The 27,795-nt window shown below is 47.4% G+C and overlaps 1 protein-coding gene across 2 annotated transcripts in view; it reads right to left on the reverse strand.

Moving 5' to 3' along the window:
• Nucleotides 1-27,795, reverse strand: part of BDH2 (3-hydroxybutyrate dehydrogenase 2) — a 72,204-nt gene extending 44,409 nt beyond the window's left edge. Inside the window, exons 1-2 of one of the 2 annotated variants that reach the window (XM_030190761.1) lie at nt 27,715-27,795; nt 6,334-6,444 (exon numbers count right to left, since the gene is read on the reverse strand). In XM_030190761.1, the coding sequence (XP_030046621.1) occupies nt 6,334-6,405 (72 nt within the window). In that variant the 5' untranslated portion in view covers nt 6,406-6,444; nt 27,715-27,795. Of the gene's footprint in view, nt 1-6,333; nt 6,445-15,775; nt 15,905-27,714 lie in introns of those variants that run through there. The other variant, XM_030190762.1, reaches the window with a different exon arrangement.

Genomic DNA, 27,795 nt, shown 5'->3' on the forward strand with positions numbered 1-27,795 from the left:
TCCCAGCCTGTATGCCAGCCTCAAATGCCGTACCCACCTCCATGACAGCAGAATGTGTTTGATCCTCTCACAGCCTTTCCCTGGGTCAGATGTGGCTGTCGGGTGCAGTACAGGGTCACTTCAGCATTGCATTGTGGTGGGTGTAGGGTATTGGGCTCCGTGATTTCATTAGCTTGTGTTACAGTCTCACGATGTTGGTAGTTGGTAGGCTCTTCTCCCATGGTGCTTTTCCCCCTGCCTACTGGGTCAGAGTGTGCCCTGTTGTGTTTCCTGTTGTAGTCCTTGCGGTAGTGGCTATTTTTGTAAGCCAGTTTTAGTTCCCTTTCCTGTGTTAGCCACGTTAGACAACTTAGTTCTTATCTTGAATGTGGCTGAAAGAGGGCATTGTACAGCATTCTGCCAGCTCTGACCTACTGCTAATCTCAGTACCAGGGAGACTCGTTGCCAGTGGGGCACATATGCAGTTAACTGTGAGTAAACGTGCTTATTCCAATAAAGGACATTTTCGGAGAGATTAGTCTTCAGGTGTCAACTGGTGTGCCAATGTTATACAGCAGCAACAAGTCCTAGAGGCCTGCGTGTATGCAGGTCCCTGGAGCACTTTTAGTGGGTACCGCAGTGCACTTCAGCCAGGTGGACTCAGGCCCATCCCCCCTACCTGTAACAATTGTGCTAGTAAATGGGAGGCCTCCAAAACCCACTGTACCCACATGTAGGTGCCCCCTTCACCCCTAAGAGCTATGGTAGTGTTGTACATTTGTGGGTAGTGGGTTTTGGGGGAGGGGGGTTGGGAGCTCAGCACCCGTGGTAAGGGAGCTATGCATGTGGGAGCTTTTTCTGAAGTCCACCACACTGACCTAGGGTGCCCAGTTGGTGTCCTGGCATATCAGGGGGGCCAGTGTACTACCAATCCTGGCCCCTCCCACGACCAAATGACTCGGATTAGGACGTTTTTGAGCTGGGTGTTTTTAGTTTCCATTATCGCTAAAAAAAAAAAAACGCCCAGTTCAAAAACGTCCATTTTTTCGAAAATACGGTTCGGCCCGCCCCTTCACGGACCCGTTCTCTGAGATAAATGCTCATGGAGATAGGCGTTTGCGTTCGATTATGCCCCTCTATGGCAACTAGATGGTGACTTGAAGCTCGTACGCTAAGCGGTTCTGCTGTTCTCTGGAGTTTTCCACTTACACTTTTTCCTTCTGATGCTGCACACGAAGAGGAAGGGAACGGCAAAAGGCCAACCGTCGATGGCCAGAGCTTCGTCCCCTGTCCGGCAAACATTAGACCCCTATGCGACGAGTCGCCCACAGACAACTGGCTTGGCGAGTCCCGTGCAGAGCACCGATGGAGGACCGTCGGTACTCCTGGGCCTAGAAACAACTCTATCGCCGCCGGAACTAAATCCTCCTCCATATCCTGCGATGTCTAGAAGCAAGGTAGGAGCCCTAGCTGAAATGGAGCTTGTTTACAGAAGGACCGAGACCGGTGCAGCTTCTAAACCCACAGAGATTACCAGCTTGGAGCTTGAACCTCCCGTGGAGGCTACATTGGGAGCCATATGGAAAGCAATTCAAGATTTAACAGGAGTTGTTACCAAATTGACCCAGGAAACAACTCTGTGAGTAAAATGGATAATCTTACTGAATCTCTGGCAAATCAGAACGGCAAATCAGGTTCTACAGACACAAACAGAAGTTAATAATATAAAACTTATGATGGATGCATTGGTAAAAGATAAGTTTGCAACATATTGAAAAATAGAACAAATGGAGAATTACAATAGACGATTAACATTGAGAGTATTGAACTTTCCCAGATCTGTAGGTGTAACACCCTATGATTTCTTTAAAAAATATTTACTAGAAAAAGATTTCTTCGTCAGCTATTCCCCCACTCAAAAAGGAGGGGAACCTGTAAATTCTGGGAATTTACCTCAAACACAGGGAGATGAACCGGGGATCCATGACTTGTCAGCTTTCTTAGAAGATTCACTGACTGAACTAGCCACTCGAGGAACACTAATCGTTTCATTTGTATTCAAACAAGATCTAAATTCAGTGATGAGACTATATTTTAAAAATTCTTCTATACCATTTTGTGGACAAAAAGTATGGATCTATCCAGATGTGGCAAAAGTTACACAAGATAGAAGGAAGCAGTTTTTGACTCTCAGAGAAGAAACAAGAGCTCTAGGACCAACTTTTATGTTAGCATATCCATGCAAATGTTTGGTGCGTGTCCTGTGAAACAAATATGTTTTCTTTGAACCAAATCAATTACGAACTTTCTTGGATATGAAAAAGCTATCCAGTGGACCGATGGGAACAACTGATATAAGTTAATAATTAGTGGGAATATGCGGGTTAGGTCATTTTCCTCTTTGTATTTCAAGCAATGTGATCTCCTTAATCTTACTTTAAAAAAAGCTTGGACTTGGAATTGATGTGCACTATAAGAGGTCCAATAGTTTGCCTTGTTGGCAGTCTGATGCCTCTTTTTCCTGTTAAAAAAAAAAGATTGTAAAATTTAAAAACTGAATAAATTGAAATCATTTATAATTTTGGAATTGTGAATATTTAAATAAGTGTTATATGATTAGTTATTTTGTCTTTTGGTTGCCACATTGGTTGTACTCCGATTTTTTTCTTTGACATGTAACTAATTTAGGGCCCTGTTTATTAAGCCACGCTGTAGGCACACTAATGTTTTTAGCTAACACTAGAGACACCCATAGGGATATATGGGTGTCTCTAGCATTACCGCTTGCTAAAAATGCAAGTGTGCCTTAGTAAACAGCAGTGACGATCCTAGGTTGGCTGCCACCCGGGGTGGATCACCGAAGCGCACCCCTTCCCTCCCAGGTGCAGCATGACCCCCCCCCCCCCCGCACAATGACACCCCCTGGTGCATCAACCCTCCCCCGGCGCATCAACCCCCCCCCCCCCCCATTGGAGCAGCCGCGCGGCTCTCGGCTCCGCTGGCTCCCTCTGCCCCGGAACAGGTTCCTTCCTGTTCTGGGGCAGAGGGAGCAGGGAACCAGCGGAGCCTACAGGCGCGCGGCTGCTCTCTGCACCCCTCCAGCAGCGTGCACCCAGGGCGTACCGCCCCCACCCCCCCGCCCTTGGTATGCCGCTGGTAAACAGGACCCTTAGCAACATGTTTGCAAAAGGGGTTCTCCTATTTTATGCCTCTCTACATACAGCCGTATGTCTCTCTCTGTGTAAAACCTTGCAGGTCAACATTTAAACTCTGCAGTTGGCATTTCTTTTAAATGCCAGCTATGTAGTTTAAACATATCTGGATACCTGCTTTGTGAATTTTTTCATAAAGGCGGTTAATACATCCCAACAAAGAAATAGTGGCTACTGCCGCTGTTATCTGGTTGATTGTGATATTGTACGCCTCTATCCTGATAACTCTCTGGATAACTCAGGACAGTATTTTGCTGTCCTACGTTATCCGGATAATGGATACATAGAGAATGTGCCATTCCATTCAAGCTCTGCCCCAAATAACGCTGGGGCATTATCCAGATAATGGTGTTAAAACAATTACTGATTGACCCTGGTGAGCAGCATTTATCAAGTAGCAGGAATTTAATATTAGGCTCTCGGATAAGTGAAACTCACAGGGACCTTGAAATGTCAATCTTTGGACTCAGTAGTGCTTATTCTGCTCTAAGGGCGTCAACCTACAATCTAGTTTTCTCCAGGATCAATATGGTCACATGATCTTTGCCAACCTTTCCTTTTCAAACACTCCTTTCACCTCCAAAATCAGTGCAGAAGGTTCTACTGGTTGTTGGGCTCCTAAATTCTGTAATACATATAACTGCCATTACACCTAGCTGCAACTTGCAGTTTCAAGACATTTTTCAAGAAATCTGGTGTGCTGGAGCCGGCTCGCACTGGCTCGCAAGAGCCAGTTGTTAAACTTTCTACCGACTTGCAGTCTTGCCTGCCCGCTGCCAGCTGACTCTCCCCCGCTGCCGATTCGCGCTTTAAAAATGGCTGCCGAGAGTCTCAGTGGCCATTTTGAAGCGCGAACCGGCAGTGGGGGAGAGTCAGCGCTGGCAGCGGGCAGGCATGATTGCCTGCCCACGAAGAATTAGAAGGACAAGGAGTCGGTGAGGGACCGGATCCAGAGGGAGGGAGGAGAATTCGCTGAACAACTCGGGAGGGGGTGGCAGGGGAGAGAAGGGTCGCTGGGCATGGGTGCATGCAGGGCAGGGGAGTGGAGGGTCACTGCTGGACATGGGTGGATGGAAGGCAGGGGAAAGGAGGGTCACTGCTGGACATGGGTGGATGGAGGGCAGGGGAGAGGAGGTTCACTGCTGGATATGGGTGGATGGAGGGCAGGGGAAAGGAGGGTCACTGGGTATGGGTGCATGCAGGGCAGGGGGAGAGCAGGGTTGCTGGACATGGGTGGATGGAGGGCAGGGGAGAGGAGGGGAGAGAGAAGAAATACTGCACATGGATGGAGGGGAGGGAAGAGTGAGGAAGGAGATGAGGGGAAAGGAAGAGAGGAGAAAAACTGCACATGGATGAAGAAAATAGGCAGAAGCTGAGGACCAGAAATGAAGAGGAAAGGAAAGAAATAAATGGAAAGGAAGCCCTGGAAACGGAGTTAAGAGGACAGATAGCAGCAGAATCGGATACTGTGCCAGCATGATCAGAAAAACAGTCACCAGACAACAAAGGTAGAAAAAAATCATTTTATTTTCATTATAGTGTTTGGAATATGTTCACTTTGAGAATCAGGTGCTCAACATTAAAAGTTTATATTTATTTATTTACTTATTTATGGCATTTTATCGCACATTAAACATGAATTAGATTGTCTTCCAATTAAGGCTCGATGCAAGTTTAAGCTCTGCACCCTCGTGTACATCTCTAGATAAGTGATCATTTTCTCCCCCAGCAGAATCCAAGGTATTGTTTAAGGAAAGGACAGACAATTCTGAGGCAACTTGCAGGGCAGGTGAATCTTTGCTGGGCACTGGGCAAACAAGTATGTTTGGCCCTTCCGGTTATAATTTTAAAACATTTTAAAATTCTCACATATGGGGCCCTGGATGATTCTGAGTGCAGAAGGAAACCAACAGAGGAAGCAGCAGGTAGGTAAGAAGCGCCACCCACCATCTCCTCCTGCCAACTAGTTTGACAAAGCACAGGAGGTGGAGAAAATAGACCTCTGTGGGTGGTGGTGGTCCTGGCTTCTCTCTCCCCCTCAACTCTTCTACCAGCAGCTAACTTACTGGTGCAAAATTCTGCCTTGAAAGAAACCGAATTAACATATTTGAGGGGCCCCTTCTAAATATTTGTTGCCCTAGGCACATGCTTAGTTTGCCTATATCTTAATCCTGTCCTGAGTGTATGTACACTTTATCTGGAAAGCAGGGCAGTCATAGGATAAATCCACACATCAGTCAAGTGCTGCTTTTAAGCACCCCTTCTCCCTATATTTAATAGCGGATTCACAGTGACCCAAAAGGGCAGCATGGCGTTCCCCAAGCTTGGCACCCAGGGTGGTCACTTGTTTGCCCACCCCTTGTGAGAGCCCTGCTGGAGGGGTACTAGAGACTTAACACTTAGAAACAGATTTAAAGAAAACTGGCCTTTTTTACCAGGCCATTCTGGCAAGACAAACTCGTTTAGTATTTTCAGGTTCGAATCAGTTCTCAGATCTTTTGGTTTCATGGGAAAAAGCATATAAAGGCAAAAGAAGAGAATCCACCTTCCTTAACAAAGGAGAAAAGCAAAGGGCATTTTTTTGGGATTGATTGAACAGGGAGAGAAGTATAGATAACCAGACCATGGAGAGCTTTCATCAGCAGCAGTTGAAAAGGATGAAGGGAACACAAAGCAGGAAAAACTAAACCAACCCCTTCCCCACCATGGATATGAGCTAATCAGTTCTGGGTCTTGAGGAGAACAGGGACCTCACCTGTCAAAGTCTCCTTTTTCCTAAGATGTCCGTGTTGAACTGAAGTCTCCTGTGAATTAACACCAATGAGCTGGACTACACACCAGCATTATAAATCTACATTATCAGCACAACACAAGTGTCCTCATGCCACCAAATCCACTTTTGGTCAATAGTTTCCAATAAAAAGCAATTTAAAAATTCTATCAGATTTAATTCTGCGACACATAAGCTAATACAGCTTTTTTTTTAGTTACCGTGCCATTTATGGGAAGAGCTGTGCCAGGCTGCCATTGTAATTTCCTAATTAAATGAGGTCTAAAATGACCCCCCCCCCCCAAAAAAAAAAGAAACCTGTACCAGGAAGGAAATATGGCCAAGGGAATATGGTAAACTTTGGAAACTTACTATAGCAGTTGCTCGTCCGATGCCTTGTGCTGCAGCAGTCATCACAATCACCTTCCCATCCAGCCGACCCATCTCGTGATCAGCGGACACCGGACAGTTATCCAGACAGGCCTTTGAAAACAGACAGTTCATCAGTCTCTGAAAATCATACACTCTCTGATTTGTGATAGACATAAGTTTGATCATGTAACTTCCCTTTTGCGATCTCTTCATTGGCTTCCAATTGAGGCTCGATGCAAGTTTAAGCTCTGCACCCTCGTGTACAAACTGTTTTATGGCTATGTTCCAGACTATCTATTGGCGTTATTTGCTATGGGCATTGTAGGTCATTCTCTTAGATCTAGGGATTGCTGCTTGTTGCAGTTTCCTACTGTAAAAAATGTAAAACACAAATTTTTTCATGATTCTGGCTTTGGTTATTGTTTAGCACAGTGTTGGCACTCCCTTCCTTTGGAGATTGACTGTCTTATTGGAGATTTTGCAAGTTATTAAAGACTAAGGGTCCCTTTTACAAAGGTGTGTTAGGTTCTATGCATGTACGGTGCACGCTCAAATGAGGCTACCACCAGGCTACCATGCCCCCCCCCCCCCCCCACCAACGGTAATTTCAGATTTGGCATGTGCCTGGATGATTTATTTCCTCCCACGCATGCCACTTCCGGTAGTAATTGGTAGTTGGTGCATGCCAACTGGTCACCACGCATGTAACACGTAATCCCTTACTGCTAGATCAATGGGTGGCGTTAAGGGCTTAAGTCAGTTTTAGACGCGTACTGGTTTCAGTTTTACCGCATGCTCTTTTCCCATCCCATTAAAAACATAGTAACATAGTAGATGACGGCAGAAAAAGACCTGCACGGTCCATCCAGTCTGCCCAACAAGATAAACTCATATGTGCTACTTTTTGTGTATACCTTACCTTGAATTGTATCTGTCATTGTCAGGGCACAGATCGCATAAGTCTGCCTAGCACTAGCCCCACCTCCCAAGCACCAGCCCCGCCTCCCCCCCGGCTCTGCCACCCAATCTCAGCTCAGCTTTTGAGGATCCCTTCCTTCTGAACAGGATTCCTTTATGTTTATCCCACGCATGTTTGAATTCCGTTACCGTTTTCATCTCCACCACCTCCCGCGGGACGGCATTCCAATTATCCACCACTCTCTCCGTGAAAAAATACTTCCTGACATTTTTCCAGAGTCTGCCCCCTTCAATCTCATTTCATGTCCTCTCGTTCTACCGCCTTCCCATCTCCGGAAAAGGTTCGTTTGTGGATTTATACCTTTCAAATATTTGAACGTCTGTATCATATCACCCGTTTCTCCTTTCCTCCAGGGTATACATGTTCAGGTCAGCAAGTCCTCATACGTCTTGTAACGCAAATCCCATACCATTCTTGTAGCTTTTCTTTGCACCGCTTCTATTCTTTTTACATCCTTAGCAAGATACGGCCTCCAAAAAAAAGCCCTTTTTTGCAGATGCAAGATGGGTAAAAACTGGCCCGGCACGTGCCCAAATAATTAGCTTATTGAAATTACTTGATGTATTAAGTCAGCTTAGATAGATTATGTATGATGATGTACTTCGTCCTAGTGTTGGTCTACATATTTTATGTTGTAATCCGCATTGATCCTTTGGTGGTATATAGTGGAATAGAGACTTTTATTGTATTCTTCTGTCAGGCCTGACATAGTGCCGCGTTGTAAAAGCAGCCCAATCGATTAGCTTCTTCGCATTTGCTGCACCGGAATTGCTAGCGCAGCTTTGTAAAAGGAGCCCATTATTAGTAATGGGAGAAGGCCCAAGCTGGCTCCTTGCATTAGTTTATATTAGAAGGTTCCAGCATTGCACGTTTATAGCAGGTTCTTTTTCATGTTGTATATAAACCCCACAACAAATACTTTGCTTTTTTCTTTTTAATTGAAAGTTCAAGATTTTTACAAATCATAACTTGAACAACTTCAAGTAAATCCAACCACGAAAACAAACTTAATATTTCAATATCAAAAGAAAATATGAAAAATAGGTGTCTTAGCCCACATCAAGGGGGATTTGTGAACCAACAATAAAGCAATCAAATTAGGAATCTATCTGACTATCCAAATAGAACAGTTTTACCTAAAACTATCTAAGGAGTATTCATCAATTAAAGGATATCAACCCCTCCTCCAATCACATTATTTTACAGATACTTTATTTTCTACCTCCAATAAAATTTTCCAATTGAGTAGTATTAAAAAACAAACAAACATAAGGCTTATTTTACAAAACTGCACTAGCCATTCCCGGTCAGCAAATGAGAGGAAGCCCATAGGAATTGAAAGGGCTTCCTCTCATTTGCTGCACCGAGAATTGGTAACGTGGTTTAGTAAAAGAGGCCCATAGTTCTTCCCTTGCTAGCTGACCAGACATTTAGATGGAAACCTAAAAAAACCAAAAGTGGCTCCCATGTTAAGGACACAAGCTTTTAAATCTAAAAACTGCTTTCTTCTCAGCTATATGGAATAAGCCACAACAGGGAAGATCTGATTTTTTTGTCCACAAAAAGGCACATCTTTACATTTAAATTAAGTATTTAAGACCATAATCACACAACAAACATTTTGCCAAGGGAAATGGCCATGATTTCAACGCCAATTACCTGTAAAAGAATACTGGAGAAATTTTGTGGGGCAGAGTACGAGAATGCAGTTAAAAGTTCAGCGAAAAATACAGAGTCCGACACTAAGGGGTATGTTTACTAAGGTGCGTTAGCGTTTTTAACGTGCCTGTAAATTTAAGACGAGTTAAATGCTAATGCACCTATACATTTCTATGGGCGCGTTAGCATTTAATGTGTATAAACCATTTACGCGTGCCATCCATAGCACCGCTTAGTAAACATAGGCATTAGACTGACATGTCTGGGAGTCAGAATAGGACCTGCACAACTGAAGAATCAGTACCAGATCCACAATAGGTTTCTCCTCCCACCTTTGTAGTATATCACTTCACATATATTGTCCCAATGGGCTGGATTACCTAGATGAGGCATTATTCATTGGAAGTCACGCTCCAAAAGAATTGAAGTGGTGCAAAGAAAAGCTACGAGAATGGTATGGGATTTGCGTTACAAGACGTATGAGGAGAGACTTGCTGACCTGAACATGTATACCCTGGAGGAAAGGAGAAACAGGGGTGATATGATACAGACATTCAAATATTTGAAAGGTATTAATCCGCAAACGAACCTTTTCCGGAGATGGGAAGGCGGTAGAACGAGAGGACATGAAATGAGATTGAAGGGGGGCAGACTCTGGAAAAATGTCATGAAGTATTTTTTCACGGTGAGAGTGGTGGAATGCCCTCCCGTGGGAGGTGGTGGAGATGAAAACGGTAACGGAATTCAAACATGCGTGGGATAAACATAAAGGAATCCTGTTCAGAAGGAATGGATCCTCAGAAGCTTAGCAGAGATTAGGTGGTGGAACTGGTGGTGGGAGGCGGGGCTAGTGCTGAGCAGACTTCTGCGGTCTTGGTTCCCAAACCTGGCAAAAGGATAAAATTTAAAAAAGAAAATGCAAGTTCTCATGTTTTTAAGGAGCACCATCACAGTGGTTATAGTGGGTAAGAAATACATTTAAAGAGAAAGATCTTGATTTCCTCAGAATGAGCTTGGCTATTGATTTCTTGTGTGCCGATATAGGCCATGAGTGAAAACTTTAGGGTGTGTTTTCTTTATTCATGGAGAGACAAAGTTAACTCCTGATACAGTAAGTAAATCGTGTACAAATTCCTTGGGGGTTAGAAGAGCACGTTAAATAGAAAGCACAAAACTGAGCATAAAAAGATAAGCTAAACATTTAGCTCACCTTCCGATGTAAAATGGTTCACAAGGACAATGATGGAGCTCCCAAATCTATAATTTTACTACCAGTTTTAACAGCAGTAACTAAAAGTAGAAGTTAAGTTTAACTCACACCTCTGAATTTAACTACAACAGTGATATTCAGATAGCCTTTGAGGACTGCAAATAGTTTCACATTTTTTAAGATATCCCTATGGAATATACAAGAGCTAGACCATTGTTCTAAGTCAAATAAATTTTCAACACAGTATCCCTGTGCTCCAATCAGCAGAGATTTTAAAATGGACATTTCATATTTTGAATCAATTGTAAACTACATATCTTTCTCAGAGGCAGACCAAGATAACCAATATTACAAGAATGCAACCTAGAACCTAGCAAATTTTTTGGATGACAGATAAAGCTTTGGTTTTATAGGGCAATTTTTTAAAAATGTTATAAATCTTTATTATACTGTTTAATTGCATAGAAGAAGAAGAACAACACTGAACACAGAATCAAAGCCAGTGTAGAATGAAACTAGGAATGTTTCCCACCCCACAAACAAACCTCCCCATGCCCTTTAACCCACGTCTGAAAGACAATCCAGTTATTTTCCCAGATGATGTAAAAACACAGGCAATTGAATCTTTGAGATGGCTGTACCAAAACCAGTTCAGAATGGAAGGCTTATTAACAATTTAGGATCCTCCATAATCTACATTCCCAGAAAGCATCACATCTATGGAACAGACCCCTCCAAAAGAATGAAAATCGATGTTAGCAGTTTTATGACTGACTTTTATGGAACAATGCCTCATTTGAAGGCTTTTGTTAATGAACTGGACATTTATGTTTGAGTGATGCAGATAACGATGTTTTGATTTTTGGGAGAAAAAAAAAAAAGCAAAAGTGCTGGACAAAATAACCACCGCCAAGAAGTGACCAACGCCATCTGCTTGGTGGAGGTACATACGAGATCATAAAGCAAGTCCGCAAGACTAGACTCCATCTGAGGCAGAAGAGGACATTGAAGAGTTCAACTCCGGAACCTGCTCTGCCACCTGCTGCACTCAGCTAAGGCACACCCAAGCAACATAGGAACTACAAGTAAAGGCCTGGAGTGTGAGAGTGAACACCTCAAAGGAGTGCTTCAACAAAGCCCCCAACTTTCTATCCTGCATGTCCTTAAGGGCCACCACACTCTCTTCTGCTGAGAGAGTGATCTTCTTGGTGACTGCTGCCACAAAGACATCCACCCGGTGCGAGGAAAACCTCTCCAGGGATTCTGCCACCACAGGATACAAACGAATCGTCACCTTAGCCACCTTCATTCCCAGCTCCTGAATGGCCTCCTATACTGGAAAGGACTTAGACGGCTTTCACGTGCTCGCCATCCTCGGGTTAACAGTGGTGGAGGCCTTAGGCTCAGTATGAGAGATATAGTGCCCTAGTGATCAGGGAGGGCAACTCCTCCCTGTGAAAAAATCTGCACACGAAATTGTCATCCTGCTCCTCTCACACCAGTTCCTCCTCCTCCTCCAGTTCCTCAAGCCTAAAAGGGCGCAAAGAATCCACTGTCAAGGCAGCCTCCTACTGGGAAGGGGAAGGGGGGCCCCAACAACCCCACCTCAGATGCAGATCCCATCCTCCTTCTCTTCTGCACAGGATCCATGAACAGAGGCAAAGCCGGCTGTCTCAAGCCCCCTGCAGACCCCACAACCCCCCCCCCCCACTTGCAAGAGAGGCTGCGCCTACTGAAATGTTTTCATCAACAAGTAGGCCTGATGCAATAACAAAACAAAATCTAGAGAAAAAAGGTCCCCTGCTGAAATCTGCAGAAAAAATGAGTCCGGGAGGGATATAGGACCCAGCTGTGCTTGCTGCAACGAAACCATGGCTTCCTGAAGAGGAGCTGTGCCGGAGGAAAATCAACACGAGAAGGCGTGCCCGGTGTTCTCGTGTAGGAAAATGCACCCTTCCCCTGACAAGGCCTTGGAGCACCCAGTCAGGTAGAGTCTGGATGTTGACCACCACTCCCTGCAGTGGGAGCAAGTTTTAACTACCTCTGTCGCCATGCTCACCAACATCCTGCTGCTGTAACAACCTGACAGTAATAAAAATCTTAAAGGCCACTCACCAAAATCCAGAGTGTCTGCTGACCTGGGTCTCTGCACAAAAAGGGGGGTTCTAAAGCTGGAACTCTTTGCCCAGGACAGCCTCCCAGCCAAAGTAGACCCAAAAGAGCTAAAGTACCCCTATTGGGAGATTTTTTTTAAATCTGTGAGGAAGGACCCAGGCAAAACAGGCAATGGGTGCTGGGGGAAGGGGAACACGGGGTAGGGGAGGCACCTTCCCCCTAAAGATGGCACCGCTCAGCCAATACCCCTGGCTCAACTGAGCTAGGCAACCTAGAACAGGAGCCCCCCAAATGAAGAATCCAGGAGCTGGTGCAAAGCCATCCACTGCCTGCTGAAGATAGATATATACTGACTGATTAGGTAGCTAGCTGTCCTATAACACTGAGCTCAGTACAGTGATCTCTATCTCCACGTGCTAGTAGGTGGGTACAACCCACCAGTTTCTGGCTTCATCTGCTGCTATGCTAAGGAAACACTGGCAACCAGATCTTTGTACCAAAACCAGTTTGAAATGGAAGGCTCAAGTTCATCAACAACTTAGGATCCCTCTACAATCCACATTGCCAGAAAGCATCACATCTGTGGAAGAGCACCCCTCCAAAAGAATGAAAATGGATATTAGTTTTATGAGTGACTTATTAAACAATGTCTCCTTTGTTGATGAATTGGACATGTTAGAGTGATGCAGACGATGTTGTGACCAGAACTGAACACAATATTCGAGGCGCGGTCGCACCATGGAGCGATACAAAGGCATTACAACGTCCTCATTTTTGTTTTCCATTCCTTTCCTAATAATACCTAACATTCTATTTGCTTTCTTAGCTGCTGCAGCATGCTGAGCAGAGGGTTTCAACATATAATCAACAATGGTGCCTAGATCCCTTTCCTGGTCAGCGATTCCTAATGTGGAACCTTGCATTATATAATTATAATTCAGATTCTTCTTTTCCACATGCATTACTTTGTACTTGCTCACATTAAACATTATCTGCCATTTAGATGCCCAGTCTCATAAGGCCCTCTTGTAATTTTTTAGAACCCTCATGCGATTTAACAACTTTGAATATCTTTGTGTCGTCAGCAAATTTAATTACCTCACTAGTTACTCCCATCTTCAGATCATTTATAAATATGTTAAAAAGCAGCAGTCCCAGCACAGACCCCTGGGGAACCCCACTATCTACCCTTCTCCATCGAGAATACTGACCATTTAACCCTACTCTCTGTTTTCTATCTTTTAATCTTAAATTAAGGAGTTGAAAGTTATTGACCTATTGAGAGCATTGAAGCTCAAAACTAGAGGGTACACTTTGTACTCTCAGATACATTACAGCTACTCTACGATTGGCTTGATGTGTGTGTTTGTGTGGGGGGGGATATTGGCTAGCTAAGACTGTTCAGGCCTGTATTGACAATATTTCCTGGTCAGACCATGCTGGTGCTGATTCTCTAGTGGCTCTCAATATAAAGGCCGATCCTCTTGGCGGTTAAACAAATTTCTCCTGGCTGACTTAGGAGTACGTGAGGACATCACTACAGAACTTCAGCAGTTCATGAGAGTCAATGACACTGGGGAGGTCTGTGAGGTTATGTTACTGGAGAGCCTTAAGGTGGTTCTCTACAGAGTTTTTATTAAGTGTGTGTGTGTGTGTGTGGGGGGGGGGGGGGGGTCCAGGAAGAAAAGGGAAAAACAGGCTTAGAAACACATGTTGCATCAAAGACTTGCCTCTCTAGGGCGCTCTTATATTAGGAAACCCTTACAATCTATTAGGAAGGAAATTAAACAGGTGTGGGGAAACTGCAACATTTGCAATTAGAACAAATTGAATTTCAACTTAGACGACTTAAGCAACCCCATTATGAACATGGTAACAAAGCAGGACGACTGCTGGCTCATTGACTCTGGAAGAAACAACTAGATGTGAGTATAACGAAAATCAAGAATGCTAAATGGGATCTCCTTATTAAAAAGCAGGATATTCATGTCCGGTTCGTGGAATTTTATACAGTTATATGCTACTGACATTAGTATCACACCCCAGGGTATTGAAGAGTATTTGCAGGGGACTGGGCTGCCTTGTCTGTCTGAGGACATTCAAGCCAAATTGGATGCCCTGATTATGGTCAAAGAAATTCTAACCATACTTCCGGGTCTGGATGGGTTCACCAACGCTTTCTGTAAGACCTTTAGGTATCAGCTGGTGGCTCTACTGACCTGGGTGTTTAACTTTCTATCTACTGGCCCAGGACTATGTCTAGTCATAGACATGGGCATTAATATTCTTTGTAAACCTGGGCGTGATCCTACTTGTTGTGGTTCTTATAGACCCATCTTATTGATTAATGTGGATTTGAAGATTTTAGCTGTTACTAGCTTAATGATTGGCCCTGCAAATGCCCCAGTTAATTAACTCTGACCAGGCTGGGTTTAATCCCAGGGCGCCAGACTCTGGACAACATTAAACGGGTCCTTCACGTAATCTGGGTGACTCAGAGGGAATGCATCCCATCCATGCTGATAGCGGTTGACGCAGAAAAAAACTTTTAACCATGTCCACTGGGAATTCACGTTTGCAGTTTTCCATAAGGTGGGGGGTAGGACCCATATTTACCTCTTGGCTGAAATCTCTCTACACATCTCTGGCTGTGTGTATTAACATTAATGGGTCCTACATGGATAGCTTTGCGCTTGGGGGGAGGAGTAGGCAAGGATGCCCACTGTCACCCATCTTGTTTGTTTTGGTAATTGATCCTTTTGCTCAAAGAATTAGGGAGGCAGTGGACATAGGAGGAGTGTGGGTGTGATGAGAAACACAAATGATTGCACTATTTGCTGATGATGTAATCCTGTCAGTAACTAAACCACACGCCACTTCCGACCATTCTGAAGGAAATGAAATTATATGGGGCTGTTTCTGGTTTTAAAGCCAACGTAGATAAGACTGAGGTGCTAAACATTAATATTACTGGTGAGGAATTGCTGCAGACTAAGGTTAACTTCCCTTTCAAGTGGGTGGGTTCCCACCTAAAATACCTGGAGGTTAAGATATCCAGTAATCTTTCTAGTCTATATGAGCTGAACTACGTTCCCCTGCTTAAAAACCTTCAGGAAGCCTACGGGGTGGGCTAAGGGTATGTTCTCTATGTTGGGACGCTTAGCTATTGTTAAAATGAAATTTTACCCAGACTTCTGTATTTTTCAGGCACTCCCAATTTCCATTCCCAAATCTATCCGTTTCCATTGGCAGAACATTCTCCATGGCTTCATGGGGGGGAGGGGGAGCGGGGGAGACAGAAACTTTGATTAGAGAAAGGGGTGCTTTTCATGCACAAAGAGTTTGGAGGCTTGGGCATCCCAGATCTGTATAGTTATTACTTGGAATCCCAACTTAGACATGTATGGGACTGGAGGAGGGACATAATTACAAAAAAAACCTATGAGCAAAATAGAATAATACTAATTTGGGTTTGTTACCGGACTTGCTCTGGATGCTTTTGGGATGGACAGCTCAGTCTTATAGCATTAACCCATATGTAAATCACATTTTTCAGCTTTGGCTAATGTGAAATGGTCCACACAACCATAATCCCTGGTCACTCCCTTGGCACCCTTGACAGCTTTGTTCTCAGATACTTTTCAACATGTGGCACTGGTTAAACCCTGGAGGGAGCAAGGTAGTTTTCAGATCTCTCAACTGTTTCAACTGTCCATTTTGAGACTCTGCAGAAGACACATGGGCTGAGTAAATCTGATTTTTTTATTTCTGTCTACAATGCAGGCATAGTTTGCAAAGTGGACCCTGTAGAGTGGCACACATCAGAGAGCTGAGCCACTTGGAACATATATGGGAACAGCGCAGCCTTGCTAAGGGTCTCATATCTGCCTTATATTTAACACTAAGGCGGCACAAGATTGTTAAACTTCCATACATGTGTCAATGGGAAGCAGACTTAAATTGCAAATTTGCTTTATCCCAATGGTCAGAGATTGTGTTGAGGGCATCTACGAGTAATATTTCTGCAGCCTTGAGGGAATGTAAATATAAGGTTCTTATGCACTGGTATTTGATGCCAGAACAAATACATACATTTGATAAAATCATACCATCAGAGCGCTGGAGTGTGTGTAGAACGGGGGTCATATCTCCACATGTGGTAGTCATGCCCTGTTATTTACACATTTTGGTTGAGGGTGGTACGTACTGCCAACTCCATTGCGGGGACTACTGTAGATCCAACATCTGGGCTCTGTTTATTATATGAAGGGTTTGGGGACTCTTCAGAACATCAACAAAATATTCTAATGACTTACCTTCTGGCAGCTAGATGTATCATAGCTAAAGAATGGAAACCACTTCATTCACTGATCACTGGAGCCTGGCATGTGAAGCTACGCTTCATGGTACTGTAGGAGTGGAACGCCGGATACTACCCGAATACTACTGCCTACCAGAACAACCTCATGTTTTGTGCCTACTGATGAACTTATACTTATGTATTCTACCTCTGCTTTTGGCTTTTGGCCATACTTTATTACTGCACTGGACCTTTGTGCCTTACCCAGTTTTATTGTTTACTAATGTAAGACAGAATGCAGGGCTATTAGACATATAGCTTGTAACTGTAACTGTAGTAGCAAGGCGTATACGAGATCAGCTTGCACGTAGGTGCCACATGAATAGGTGGCCTTGGAGGGTGCTAACACCCCCGCCCTGCATCTCTGAGCCGACGAGCCTTATCTCCTGAGATAGAAAGGAGCATTGTGTGTATGTAGAATAAGCTGCTAAGTTTCGTTTCTCTTGCCAGTATCTTTTCAGTATTATGACGTGTGTATGTACTGAGAACTACAATTATGCACTGTAAGAACTACAACTGTTTACTGCGCATGCCAAATGTGACGTGTAAGGGGCCTAGTGCGCAGGCCCAGGAGGGAAGTATAAATGTAAGTGTCAGGTGATTTGCGACACACAGTGTCCTGAGATTACTCGGTGCTGTTCACTTGCTAGCAATAAAGTTGCCTTGTTTGGAACCAAATTTGGCCTTTTGTCTTCTGATTTACTAGCCTGTTTCATTGGCGAGCCAGCCAGGAGTGTTATCAAAAGGGAAATCGGATTATATTCTTCCCCTCCCCCACTGCGGTCCGATCGGGTCATCGATCCCCTCCCAAGAAGGTGGTGAGTGGCCACCGCTGATTTCAGCGTCCATCTCCCGGAGGAGGGCCGATCAACTCCGCCTGACTGTAGAGGGGGCTGTGTGGTTCCGGCAAGGCACCTTTTTCTATTTCAGAGAGAAGCGTACGACGGCGCGGCCTGCGACCCCGGCGGACAGGCGAGTATACTCTACGTAGTGACCGGCCCAGTAAGGACCGAAGAAGAGGCGTGATCACCCTCTTTTAGCCAGTGACTAATACGGACTATTGGTATAAGACTAGGTCCCGAAACTCACTAGGCTCCGACGACGAAACCGAGCGGCGAACGGGAGGGTTTCTTGTGGCGTATGAAAGTGTGTGAATGGGCTTGCAGTTCCAGGCCGGGCGACCGCGATCTGGTCAGGCCGAGTGTTGAACCTTCTGTGTCTGGTGGAACGAGACCCCTTACTCCTCCACCACCCCTTTCCCCTTTTGTCCGTCACCTGTCCTTTGGCACTCAGGTTAGGATGGGCGGGGGTGGGTCCACACCGTTAGATTTGATGACGAAACACTTTAGCGAAGTGTTCGATCAAGATAAATGCAGCAGGGCCGGGATGATACAGCGATGTCAATTTATGTGGCCAGGGCTAGGGATTGCTGAATGGCCCCCGGTAGGGTCATTTGAGTATGAAAAGGTGGCGGCGCTCATGAATATTGTCATAGTTGAAGGGAACCCAGGCTGTCCCGAGGACATTCCGTACATCCAAGCGTGGTTGGATGTAGTCCGGGATCCGCCGGCTTGGGCCCAACGGAAGGTAGAGAAAGCCGCCCTCATGGTGGTAAAGCAGAGAAAGGGCCGGAAAACTAAACTTAAAACCCTGCCGACCTATGCCTTCGCTCTCCAAAGTCCGGCAACCGCTGCCGTTCAGAAGGCCGCAGGGACCGCCCCCATACGGCCGACCGCCCCTAGAGTGGAAGCCACCGAGGCCACGCCCCCTGCTACCATTGTTAAGGCAGGAACTACGCCCAGTACTACCAACACACTTTCTAGAATGAAAACCCCGAAGGAAACTAGAGGGAAAGTTCAGGGTTTGCCCGAAAAGAAGCCTTTAAAGGCCCCGATACTTGCTACGGTGGAAGCGTACGAAGACGATATTGCGCCACCGCCATATGCCCCTATATACCCCGACTTCGCGGGCCTAGCAGAGGGCCCGGATAACGCCGAAGCCTCCGGGTCAGAGTCGGAGGCCGAAGAGATTTCCTGACCAGCCTCCCCTGAACCAACTGGCCACGCGACTACCCGGAAGAGTAAACGGGTTGTGAAGAACATTACCCGGTTTCCCCAATCAAGTCCGCAACAGGCCCTCCCTCCCGGCCGTAAAGGGGGGCCCATCAATATATACCCAGTCCGACTATCTACCACTTTTACCCCAAACCCGACAGAAGAAGGGGGTCAGCCCATTGAATCGACAGTTTATAGCCACGTTCCCTTCTCCAGTGCCGACTTGTACAATTGGAAATTGCATGGGCCATCTTACGACCAGAAACCCGAGCAGGTGGTAGAATTAGTGGAAGGCATTATATACAGCTATAATCCTACGTGGGGAGACCTAAGACAATTGAGCGCCCATATTCTGACCACTGAAGAACGCCGTCTCTTACAACAGAATATGGAGCAAGCTGTCCGGGATGCGAACCCAACCCATGCAAACTTACAGAACCTAATAGAAGCGGAGGCGCCCCTCGCTGCCCCTGCGTGGGATTACCGAACCGCTGAAGGCCAGACCCTTATCCGCCGGTATCAGCAGGCGTACCTGGCAGCCTTGAAGAAGGGGAAGCAGAAAGTTACAAATATGGGGAAAATCCACAGTGTAGTCCAACTGAAGGACGAGAGCCCGGGGGACTTCCTTGAGCGACTTATGGAGGCATTCAGAAGGCACAGTCCAATAAACCCTGAAGATCCCAAGAACCTCCCAACCATGGTTATGAGTTTTGTTAGTCAGTCAGCTCCGGATATCCGAAGAAAGCTGCAGAGAACGGAGGGGTTTGAAGGGATGAGCATCAGCCAACTGAAAGCTATAGCTGATCGCGTATTCGGATATCGCGACCAAGAGGAGAAGACGGAGGCCCGGAAGGAATCGACTAGACGGATGCGGGAGAAGGCAGATGTGCTGGCCACGGTACTGGAAGAGCGCCTGAGGTCTAGACCAAGGGGAAAGGGCAGAAGAGGAAGAGGAACAAGGTCCCCTATAGGACGTAACCAGTGTGCAAATTGTCGGCAAGAAGGGCACTGGTGGGCTGACTGCCCGGAAGAGCTACGGGACCGCCCGAGAGAGGAGGAGCCATGGGACCGCCCGAGAGAGGAGGAGACTAACGACCGCACAGGGGGCCCCAGACGAGGCCGGGGCCGAGGCCGAGGAGGTCGCGGACGGGATGACCAAAGGGAATGGCAGATGGCTGTTGACGCTACCCGGGACAGCACCGCATGAAGAGACCGGGAGGGCAGAGTCCCCACTGACCCTCTGGTGGAAATTCGGGTGGGGACGCAGTTAATGAGAGCCTTGCTAGACACGGGGGCCCAGCGATCTGTAATCACCACTGCCATAGCCCCGGCCACAAAGGAAACCATACCAATTGTGGGGGCCTCCGGGAAATCTCTTGCAGCGCCCCTCCTCAAGGAACGCCAAGTCCAGATCGGAGGGACGATGGTGTCCCATCAGTTCATACACATCCCCGGATGCCCAGTCCCCTTGATTGGTCGAGACCTACTCTGTAAGCTCCAGGCCACCTTGAAGTTCAAGACCACGGGGGAAGTGGAAGCTCGCTTTGAAGATCGGCCAGTAACACTTGTCTGCCCAGTGAGAGAAGAATGGAGACTACATGTTCCCCCAACTGTAGGACCCGGCGACTGTCGGTATGACCAGAATACCCCTTTTGCTCAGCAGAGGCGAGCCCTGATGGATGAAGTGCCTAACGTATGGGCAGAAGTGAACTCTGGCGGACTGGCCGTTAATGCTATCCCCATATGGATTGAACTTAAACCAAATGCTCAAGTCGTCAACCAGGGACAATACCACATCCCCTATGCGGCCCGGCATAGTATGCAAATTCACTTACACAAACTCCTTCAACAAGGGGTCCTTAAACCGATCAGATCCGCGTGGAACACCCCATTACTGCCCGTTAAGAAGCCAGGAACATCAGAATACAGACCCGTCCAGGACCTGAGAAAAGTCAACAACCAGGTGGCCGACATAGTTGCTCTCGTACCGAACCCTTACTCTATTCTAGCCCAAGTGCCAGCCCACAGCAAGTGGTATAGTGTCATTGATCTGAAGGACGCCTTCTTCTCCATCCCCCTTGCTGCCGATAGCCAGAAGTTGTTTGCCTTCACGTGGGAAGACTTAAAGACGGGAAATAAGCAGCAATATACATGGACCCGGCTTCCCCAGGGGTTCAAGAACTCGCCTACCCTCTTTGGTGACCAACTTGCCCAGGACCTGAAAATGTACCAGGATGAGTACGGGCCGGTCGTCCAATACGTGGACGACCTGTTGGTGGCCCGGGAAGCGTACACGGACTGTGCAGAAGCTACCCTTTACCTCTTGAAAACCCTGGAAGCCCAGGGGTACCGGGCCAGTCGCAAAAAGGCCCAGATATGCGAGATCGAAGTCGAGTATCTGGGGTTTCGCCTCCGAGAAGGAACCCGAAGGCTCGGTACCCCCCGAACCCAAGCCATTCGCAACCAACCCACTCCTGCGAATAAGAAGGAATTGCGGGCACTCCTCGGAGCCGTGGGATACTGCCGGATCTGGGTCATCAACTTCGCTGTCCTGACCCAAGACTTGTACGCCAAACTGAAAGGACCTGAACTCGAGGGCCAAAATCTCCAATGGGAGAAACACGAACTGAAAGCCCTTCAGGACCTCAAGGAGGCCCTTGTGGCCCCACCAGCGCTCGGACTGCCAGACGTGACTAAGCCGTTCCACTTGTTCATCGACGAAAAGAAGGGATTGGCACTTGGAGTCCTTACCCAACTGGTCGGCACCTGGCAACGCCCTGTAGCATATCTCTCCAAGGGAATGGACAACGTGGTACGAGGATGGCCGAGCTGTCTCCGAAGCATTGCAGCGGCCTGTCTGCTGATACACGAGGCCAATAAGCTCACCTTCGGCCAAACACTCTTTGTAACTACGCCCCACACCATCCGCGGCCTACTCGAGAGCCACGGACCCAGATGGATGACCAACTCCCGATTGGTTAAATACCAAGCCCTCCTGTGCGAAAATCCGGAGGTACGGATCCTGGACACAACTAACCTTAATCCCGCTACTCTCCTTCCGGCCCCTGAACCACCACTCCACGACTGTGAAGAGGTAATGGCCACTGTGCACTCGAGCAGACCTGACCTGAAGGACCAACCCTGGCAAGGGGGCATCACCCTGTTCACCGATGGAAGCAGCCAAGTAATAGAGGGAAGCCGAAGGGCTGGCTATGCTGTTGTATCTGAGGATCACGTGATCGAGGCTATGGCCCTGCCGCCCGGAACGTCAGCCCAGAAAGCGGAGCTGATCGCCCTCACCAAAGCCCTCCTGTGGGCTGAAGGAAAAGTTGTTAACATCTACACCGACTCCAAATACGCTTTCCTCACCCTCCAGGTGTACGGAGCCTTGTACAAGGAGAGGGGATTTCTGACAGCTGAGGGGAAAGGACTTGCAAATGCCACTGAGATCTGTCAATTACTCGAGTCAGTATGGAAACCGAAGAAGGTGGCTGTGATGCACTGCAGGGCCCATACCGGCCGGACGGACCCTATTGCTCGCGGTAACCAACGGGCGGATGATGCTGCAAAAAGGGCAAGTCAACTCCCTTACTCCTCTCATCCTTCTGACCCCGTACTCGTAGTCCAGCTCCCCACTGAGACCCCTATCTACACCCCCCAAGAAACGGAGTGGGCCCAACAAGAGGGTCTGGAGTCACGTAATGGCTGGTGGATACTACAGGACGGGCGCATATGGATACCCGAAGCCCTGGCCTGGGCAGTGACCAAAGAGGCTCACGACCGCACTCACCTGGGCAGGGACGCTCTGGGGCGCCTGCTTGAGAAAACCTACTACATCAACAAACTGTCCCTGTGGACCAAAAATGCTTCCAGCCAATGCGTAACTTGTGCTCGGAACAACCTAAGAACAGGACCCGGTCCTGCGCCAGGGCATGTTCTCCGAGGCACTAGCCCTTTTCACGTTTGCCAGATTGACTTCACGCATATGCCCCCGGCTCGAGGCTACAAAGCCATCCTAGTCGCAGCGTGTACATACACCGGATGGATTGAAGCCCAGCCCACTAGAACGGAAATGGCTAAAGAAGTCACCTCCCTACTGATTCATCATATTCTACCCAGATACGGTCTCCCCAAGCAGATAAACTCCGACAACGGGCCTGCCTTTGCCAGTGAAGTAACTCAACAGCTCAGTACACGACTGGGCCTCGATTGGAAGTTGCATTGTGCCTGGAGACCCCAGAGCAGTGGAGTAGTGGAGAGAGCTAACCGATCCCTGAAGAACCAGCTGGCCAAGCTATGCCAAGAAGCAAAAGCCAAATGGCCCGACCTGCTTCCACTGGCCTTGCTACATCTCAGGTGTACCCCCAAGGCTACCGGCCTTACTCCTTACGAGATGATGTACGCTAGACCACCACCACCACCTCTTTTCCCGACTCCTTGCAGATACAGGGTGAGAATTCCTTAGTGAGACAGATGAAAGCCTTACACGAGGTAGTGCAAAACATCCAGCAATACACTGAGAGGGTAGCTCCCCTGGTTTTTACCAGTCCTATACACCGGTTCAGGGTAGGAGAGGAGGTATGGGTAAAAGAGTGGGATGAATCGGACTGTCTAAAACCCAAATGGAAAGGGCCCTCCCTTGTTCTCCTAACGTCCCCAACCGCTGTTAAAATTGCAGGAAACCCAGTGTGGATACATTGGACCCGACTGAAGCCTGCTGCTCCTACTAGCAGCTCCCCGAAGCGTTGGACTGCGCATCAACATCCTGACGCTCCACTACGGCTGACCCTCAGAAAGACGTGAACCGACAGATTCATGCCTGCCCAGCAACAGGAGCTCAGCTTTTGGACCCACTGCGTCTTTGGCTCTTGTTCATTGCAGCCTTCATCGTGGGCCTCATTATCTTCTTGCTGCAACGGCTCGGATACCTCCCACCATATATATAATGCTGAGTCTACTCCTCCTCCTTTGCTCAGTCCCGAGCTATCCTGCCACCCTGAGCCAGAATTGCACTGAATGTTTGCGCCTGGTGCGCCATCGCATAGAGGGAGGGTATCACCTAGTTACCACCCTCATCCACCAGACGCAGCCCCCAGAAGGCGATTGCAAGTTCCTTCCGGCGTGTGCCATCATTACCCCGGATGGCCTCCAACAGTTCCACAGATGCCTCCAAGGCAACCTCACCGTCTGCCATAGCCCCACCAAGCCAAGATATTACAATGTCACCCTCAGTGTAGGACTCCCCGCGTATGTGGCCGGGCCCCCGGGGGTCGAAGGAGATGGCATTCTGTATTACGTCAATTCCACTCGCATCCTTGTTGGCGGTATCCAAACTGTGGCTACACTCACCTTCGACGTTTGCGCCGCCATGGACAAACACCCTTGGTCTCGTAAGTGTGGAAGCCAAAGTTGGCGTCAGGCATATGTGAACGACCACAAGTATGTCTGCCCCTTCAGTCCAGACGTGAGATGCTGCTCCCCTTGGGTTTGGCTCCCCTGTGCCGGCGACACTCGAGCCTCGGGCTGGGAACGAGTATGCGCTTATACGGGAGGAGGATATGCCGGATGCACCGGCCTGGGCGAATTCCGTCGAGGTGCTGGTAACTATGTGTCCCTAGATTGGCCCATCCGAGGCCACGACATGCCCTGGCGAGGGACGTGGGGCCTTGGCATTGACGGCGGAGGAATGGATCCGCTGACGTATATTACCATATATCAGAGCCTTGAGGAGAAGGCACCCACACACTACCAGACCACGGTTGTCGGGTACCAAGATGTATTCGACGAAATTGCTCGCACTGAAGAGGCAGCGACTAAGTTCCCCATCTCCACAGAAGCTCGGAATATGTTCCTCAACCTGGCCGAAAACATCGCCTTCTCCTTGAGAATTACCAACTGTTTCGTCTGTGGAGGAACCGACATGGGTGAGCAATGGCCTTGGGAAGCGAAGGAGATCCGACAACAGACTTGGGATGCGCTCAACACAACTAACATTACCTTTCCTCAGCGACCAAAGCCGTACGAATGGGCCCTGAGAACCAATATCATAGGTACCCTCTGCGCTAGTCGAGCGCCATCGAAGCGTTATTCTGTACCCGTGGGAGATTCCGCTTGCACGGGGGTCCTTCAGTTTAACGGAAGTCGCCATACCTGGTGGCAGACGGACCGCCTGCCTGCCCCGGAGCCCATATGGACTGAACCCACCTTGAACGCAACGTGGACACACGGAGGGAATGCCTCCCTTAAGTGGGTAGCCCCGGAGGGCTACTACTACATTTGCGGGCGCCGGGCCTATGAACAGCTCCCGGCCCGCTGGTACGGTACCTGTCTCCTGGGCACCGTCCGACCCAGTTTCTTCCTTCTGCCCCTACGAGTCGGCGAAACGTTGGGCATCCCCCTTTACATGGAAAAGGGGCCTGCTAACATTGCCCGACATAAACGGTCCCTTATCAGCACCAAACCCAAAGTCCAAATTGGAGACTGGAAAGACAACGAGTGGCCGCCAGAACGTATCATTCACTACTATGGACCGGCCACGTGGGCTGAAGATGGCACATACGGGTACCGTACTCCTATCTACATGCTGAATCGCATTATCCGCTTGCAGGCAGTGCTCGAGATCCTTACCAACGATTCGGCATTTGCCCTCAACATTTTAGCCCGACAGAACACTAAGCTCATTACCGCAGTTTACCAAAATCGCTTGGCTCTTGACTACCTCTTAGCCCAGGAAGGCGGGGTGTGCGGCAAGTTTAACCTCAGTAATTGCTGCTTACAGATTGATGACCAAAGCCAAGTCATCAGCGAGATAACTGACCGCATGGTCAAATTGGCCCACGTCCCCGTCCAAACCTGGAACAGCGCTTGGGATTGGACTTCCTCCCTTACCAGCTGGTTGCCAACCTCCGGGAGCCTACAAGGCCTCCTCGTCATGGGTGGCCTGTTTTTGCTGTCCTGCCTATTAATTCCTTTGTCTCTTCCCTTAGTTTTCAGGTGTCTCCGCTCCACCATGGAAAGTATCGCTGACCGCCGAGCTGCTGCCCAACTTATGGCTCTCCAGATGTACTCCCCCATTCCCCAGGCTGACGAAGCGGACGAAGCAGAACCTTGTGGCTGACGCGGACTTCTGTCCTCCCGAATCAATTTATGAGCCAATACCCTTGTGCTAGCAGAAGACCGGCTACAAAGGGGAGGGGATTCCACTAGGGGCCCTCCGTCTCAACCCCGGCGAAGTAACCAGCGGCTGCACAAAGGCTTAGGGCTCCTTGTGACCTCCTTGCTAATACTTCTTGTCTCTCCTCTCCTTTTCAGGGTTCTGGGAATGATACTCTCCATCAGAATGAATGTCTAGTATCAAAAGGGGGGAATTGTAGGAGTGGAACGCCGGATACTACCCGAATACTACTGCCTACCAGAACAACCTCATGTTTTGTGCCTACTGATGAACTTATACTTATGTATTCTACCTCTGCTTTTGGCTTTTGGCCATACTTTATTACTGCACTGGACCTTTGTGCCTTACCCAGTTTTATTGTTTACTAATGTAAGACAGAATGCAGGGCTATTAGACATATAGCTTGTAACTGTAACTGTAGTAGCAAGGCGTATACGAGATCAGCTTGCACGTAGGTGCCACATGAATAGGTGGCCTTGGAGGGTGCTAACACCCCCGCCCTGCATCTCTGAGCCGACGAGCCTTATCTCCTGAGATAGAAAGGAGCATTGTGTGTATGTAGAATAAGCTGCTAAGTTTCGTTTCTCTTGCCAGTATCTTTTCAGTATTATGACGTGTGTATGTACTGAGAACTACAATTATGCACTGTAAGAACTACAACTGTTTACTGCGCATGCCAAATGTGACGTGTAAGGGGCCTAGTGCGCAGGCCCAGGAGGGAAGTATAAATGTAAGTGTCAGGTGATTTGCGACACACAGTGTCCTGAGATTACTCGGTGCTGTTCACTTGCTAGCAATAAAGTTGCCTTGTTTGGAACCAAATTTGGCCTTTTGTCTTCTGATTTACTAGCCTGTTTCAGTACTGATGGAGAAGCTCATGGCTTGCCGGAAATGTACTCACCAATAGTTTTTAGAATGGGTGGCATCTCTTCAACAATACCTGGACTTTTTATAAGTATCATTACTGGTTTTTGTCACTGCCATTTGTATCATTGTTTGCTCTTCTTCTAAGCCTAATTTCTGCTCTGCTATGTGGGTCAGGTTAGTGCTGCAGGGGTGGGGAAAAAGGAAGGTTGGGGGCTTAGTACTGTATTTGTACCATTTCCAGTTGGAATGATTATGCTCCGATTTCAATAAAAAAAAATTTTTAAGTGAAAAAATAAAAGAAACCTGTACACTAGCACCAATGAATTTTCTCTTCCTGATCTCTGGTACCTGCTCATCCTGAGATATGGCTCTTGCCTCCCTTTCACCTCTAAGTTTCTATCTTCCGCCTCAGGTGGGAAAATGTGGGGTACAAATGCAGCAAATAAAATAAATAAAACTTAGACGGCGAGCTCTCCAGGGACAGAAAATTATGTACACTACTTCAATTGCCTTTGGGTTTGCAGGGCAGTATATTATAATAAATGTTTTCACCGATATTTTTCTATGACAACCTGTTCTTTCAGTATCCCTCAGGGTCCTTCTTTATCGGACAGTGCATATATTAATCACCCCAGTCCTGCCAAGAAATCTCTCCGTCTGGCTATGTTACCTTTGAGATCTATACAGATTCACAAGTTTTCAGCAGGAGCTTCTGCAATTTAACACAAAAAAACCCACCAGAACCTCACAGACTTGTTCAGAAATATTTAGCTTTCCTAGACAAGAGTCCACTATCAGATGAGGAAGCAGACTCTTGCCCTGGAAAACATGTATTGACAAGAAGCCACCAGGCTTACGTGTCACTTTGCTACTACAGATTTATATTGCAACTGCTCTGCAAATTACATGCTTGTTTTTATTTTTACCTTCATAAAAAAAAAAAAGAAAAAGATCAATACCCACCTAAAAAGCAGTTCTGTAACCAGAGTTTTTGCCGTTTTTTTGACCTATGCACCAGAGGAAGTCACAAGCACTCGATTGTAC

The sequence above is a fragment of the Microcaecilia unicolor genome, chromosome 2 (assembly GCF_901765095.1).
Source record: "Microcaecilia unicolor chromosome 2, aMicUni1.1, whole genome shotgun sequence".
Lineage (NCBI taxonomy): Eukaryota > Metazoa > Chordata > Amphibia > Gymnophiona > Siphonopidae > Microcaecilia > Microcaecilia unicolor.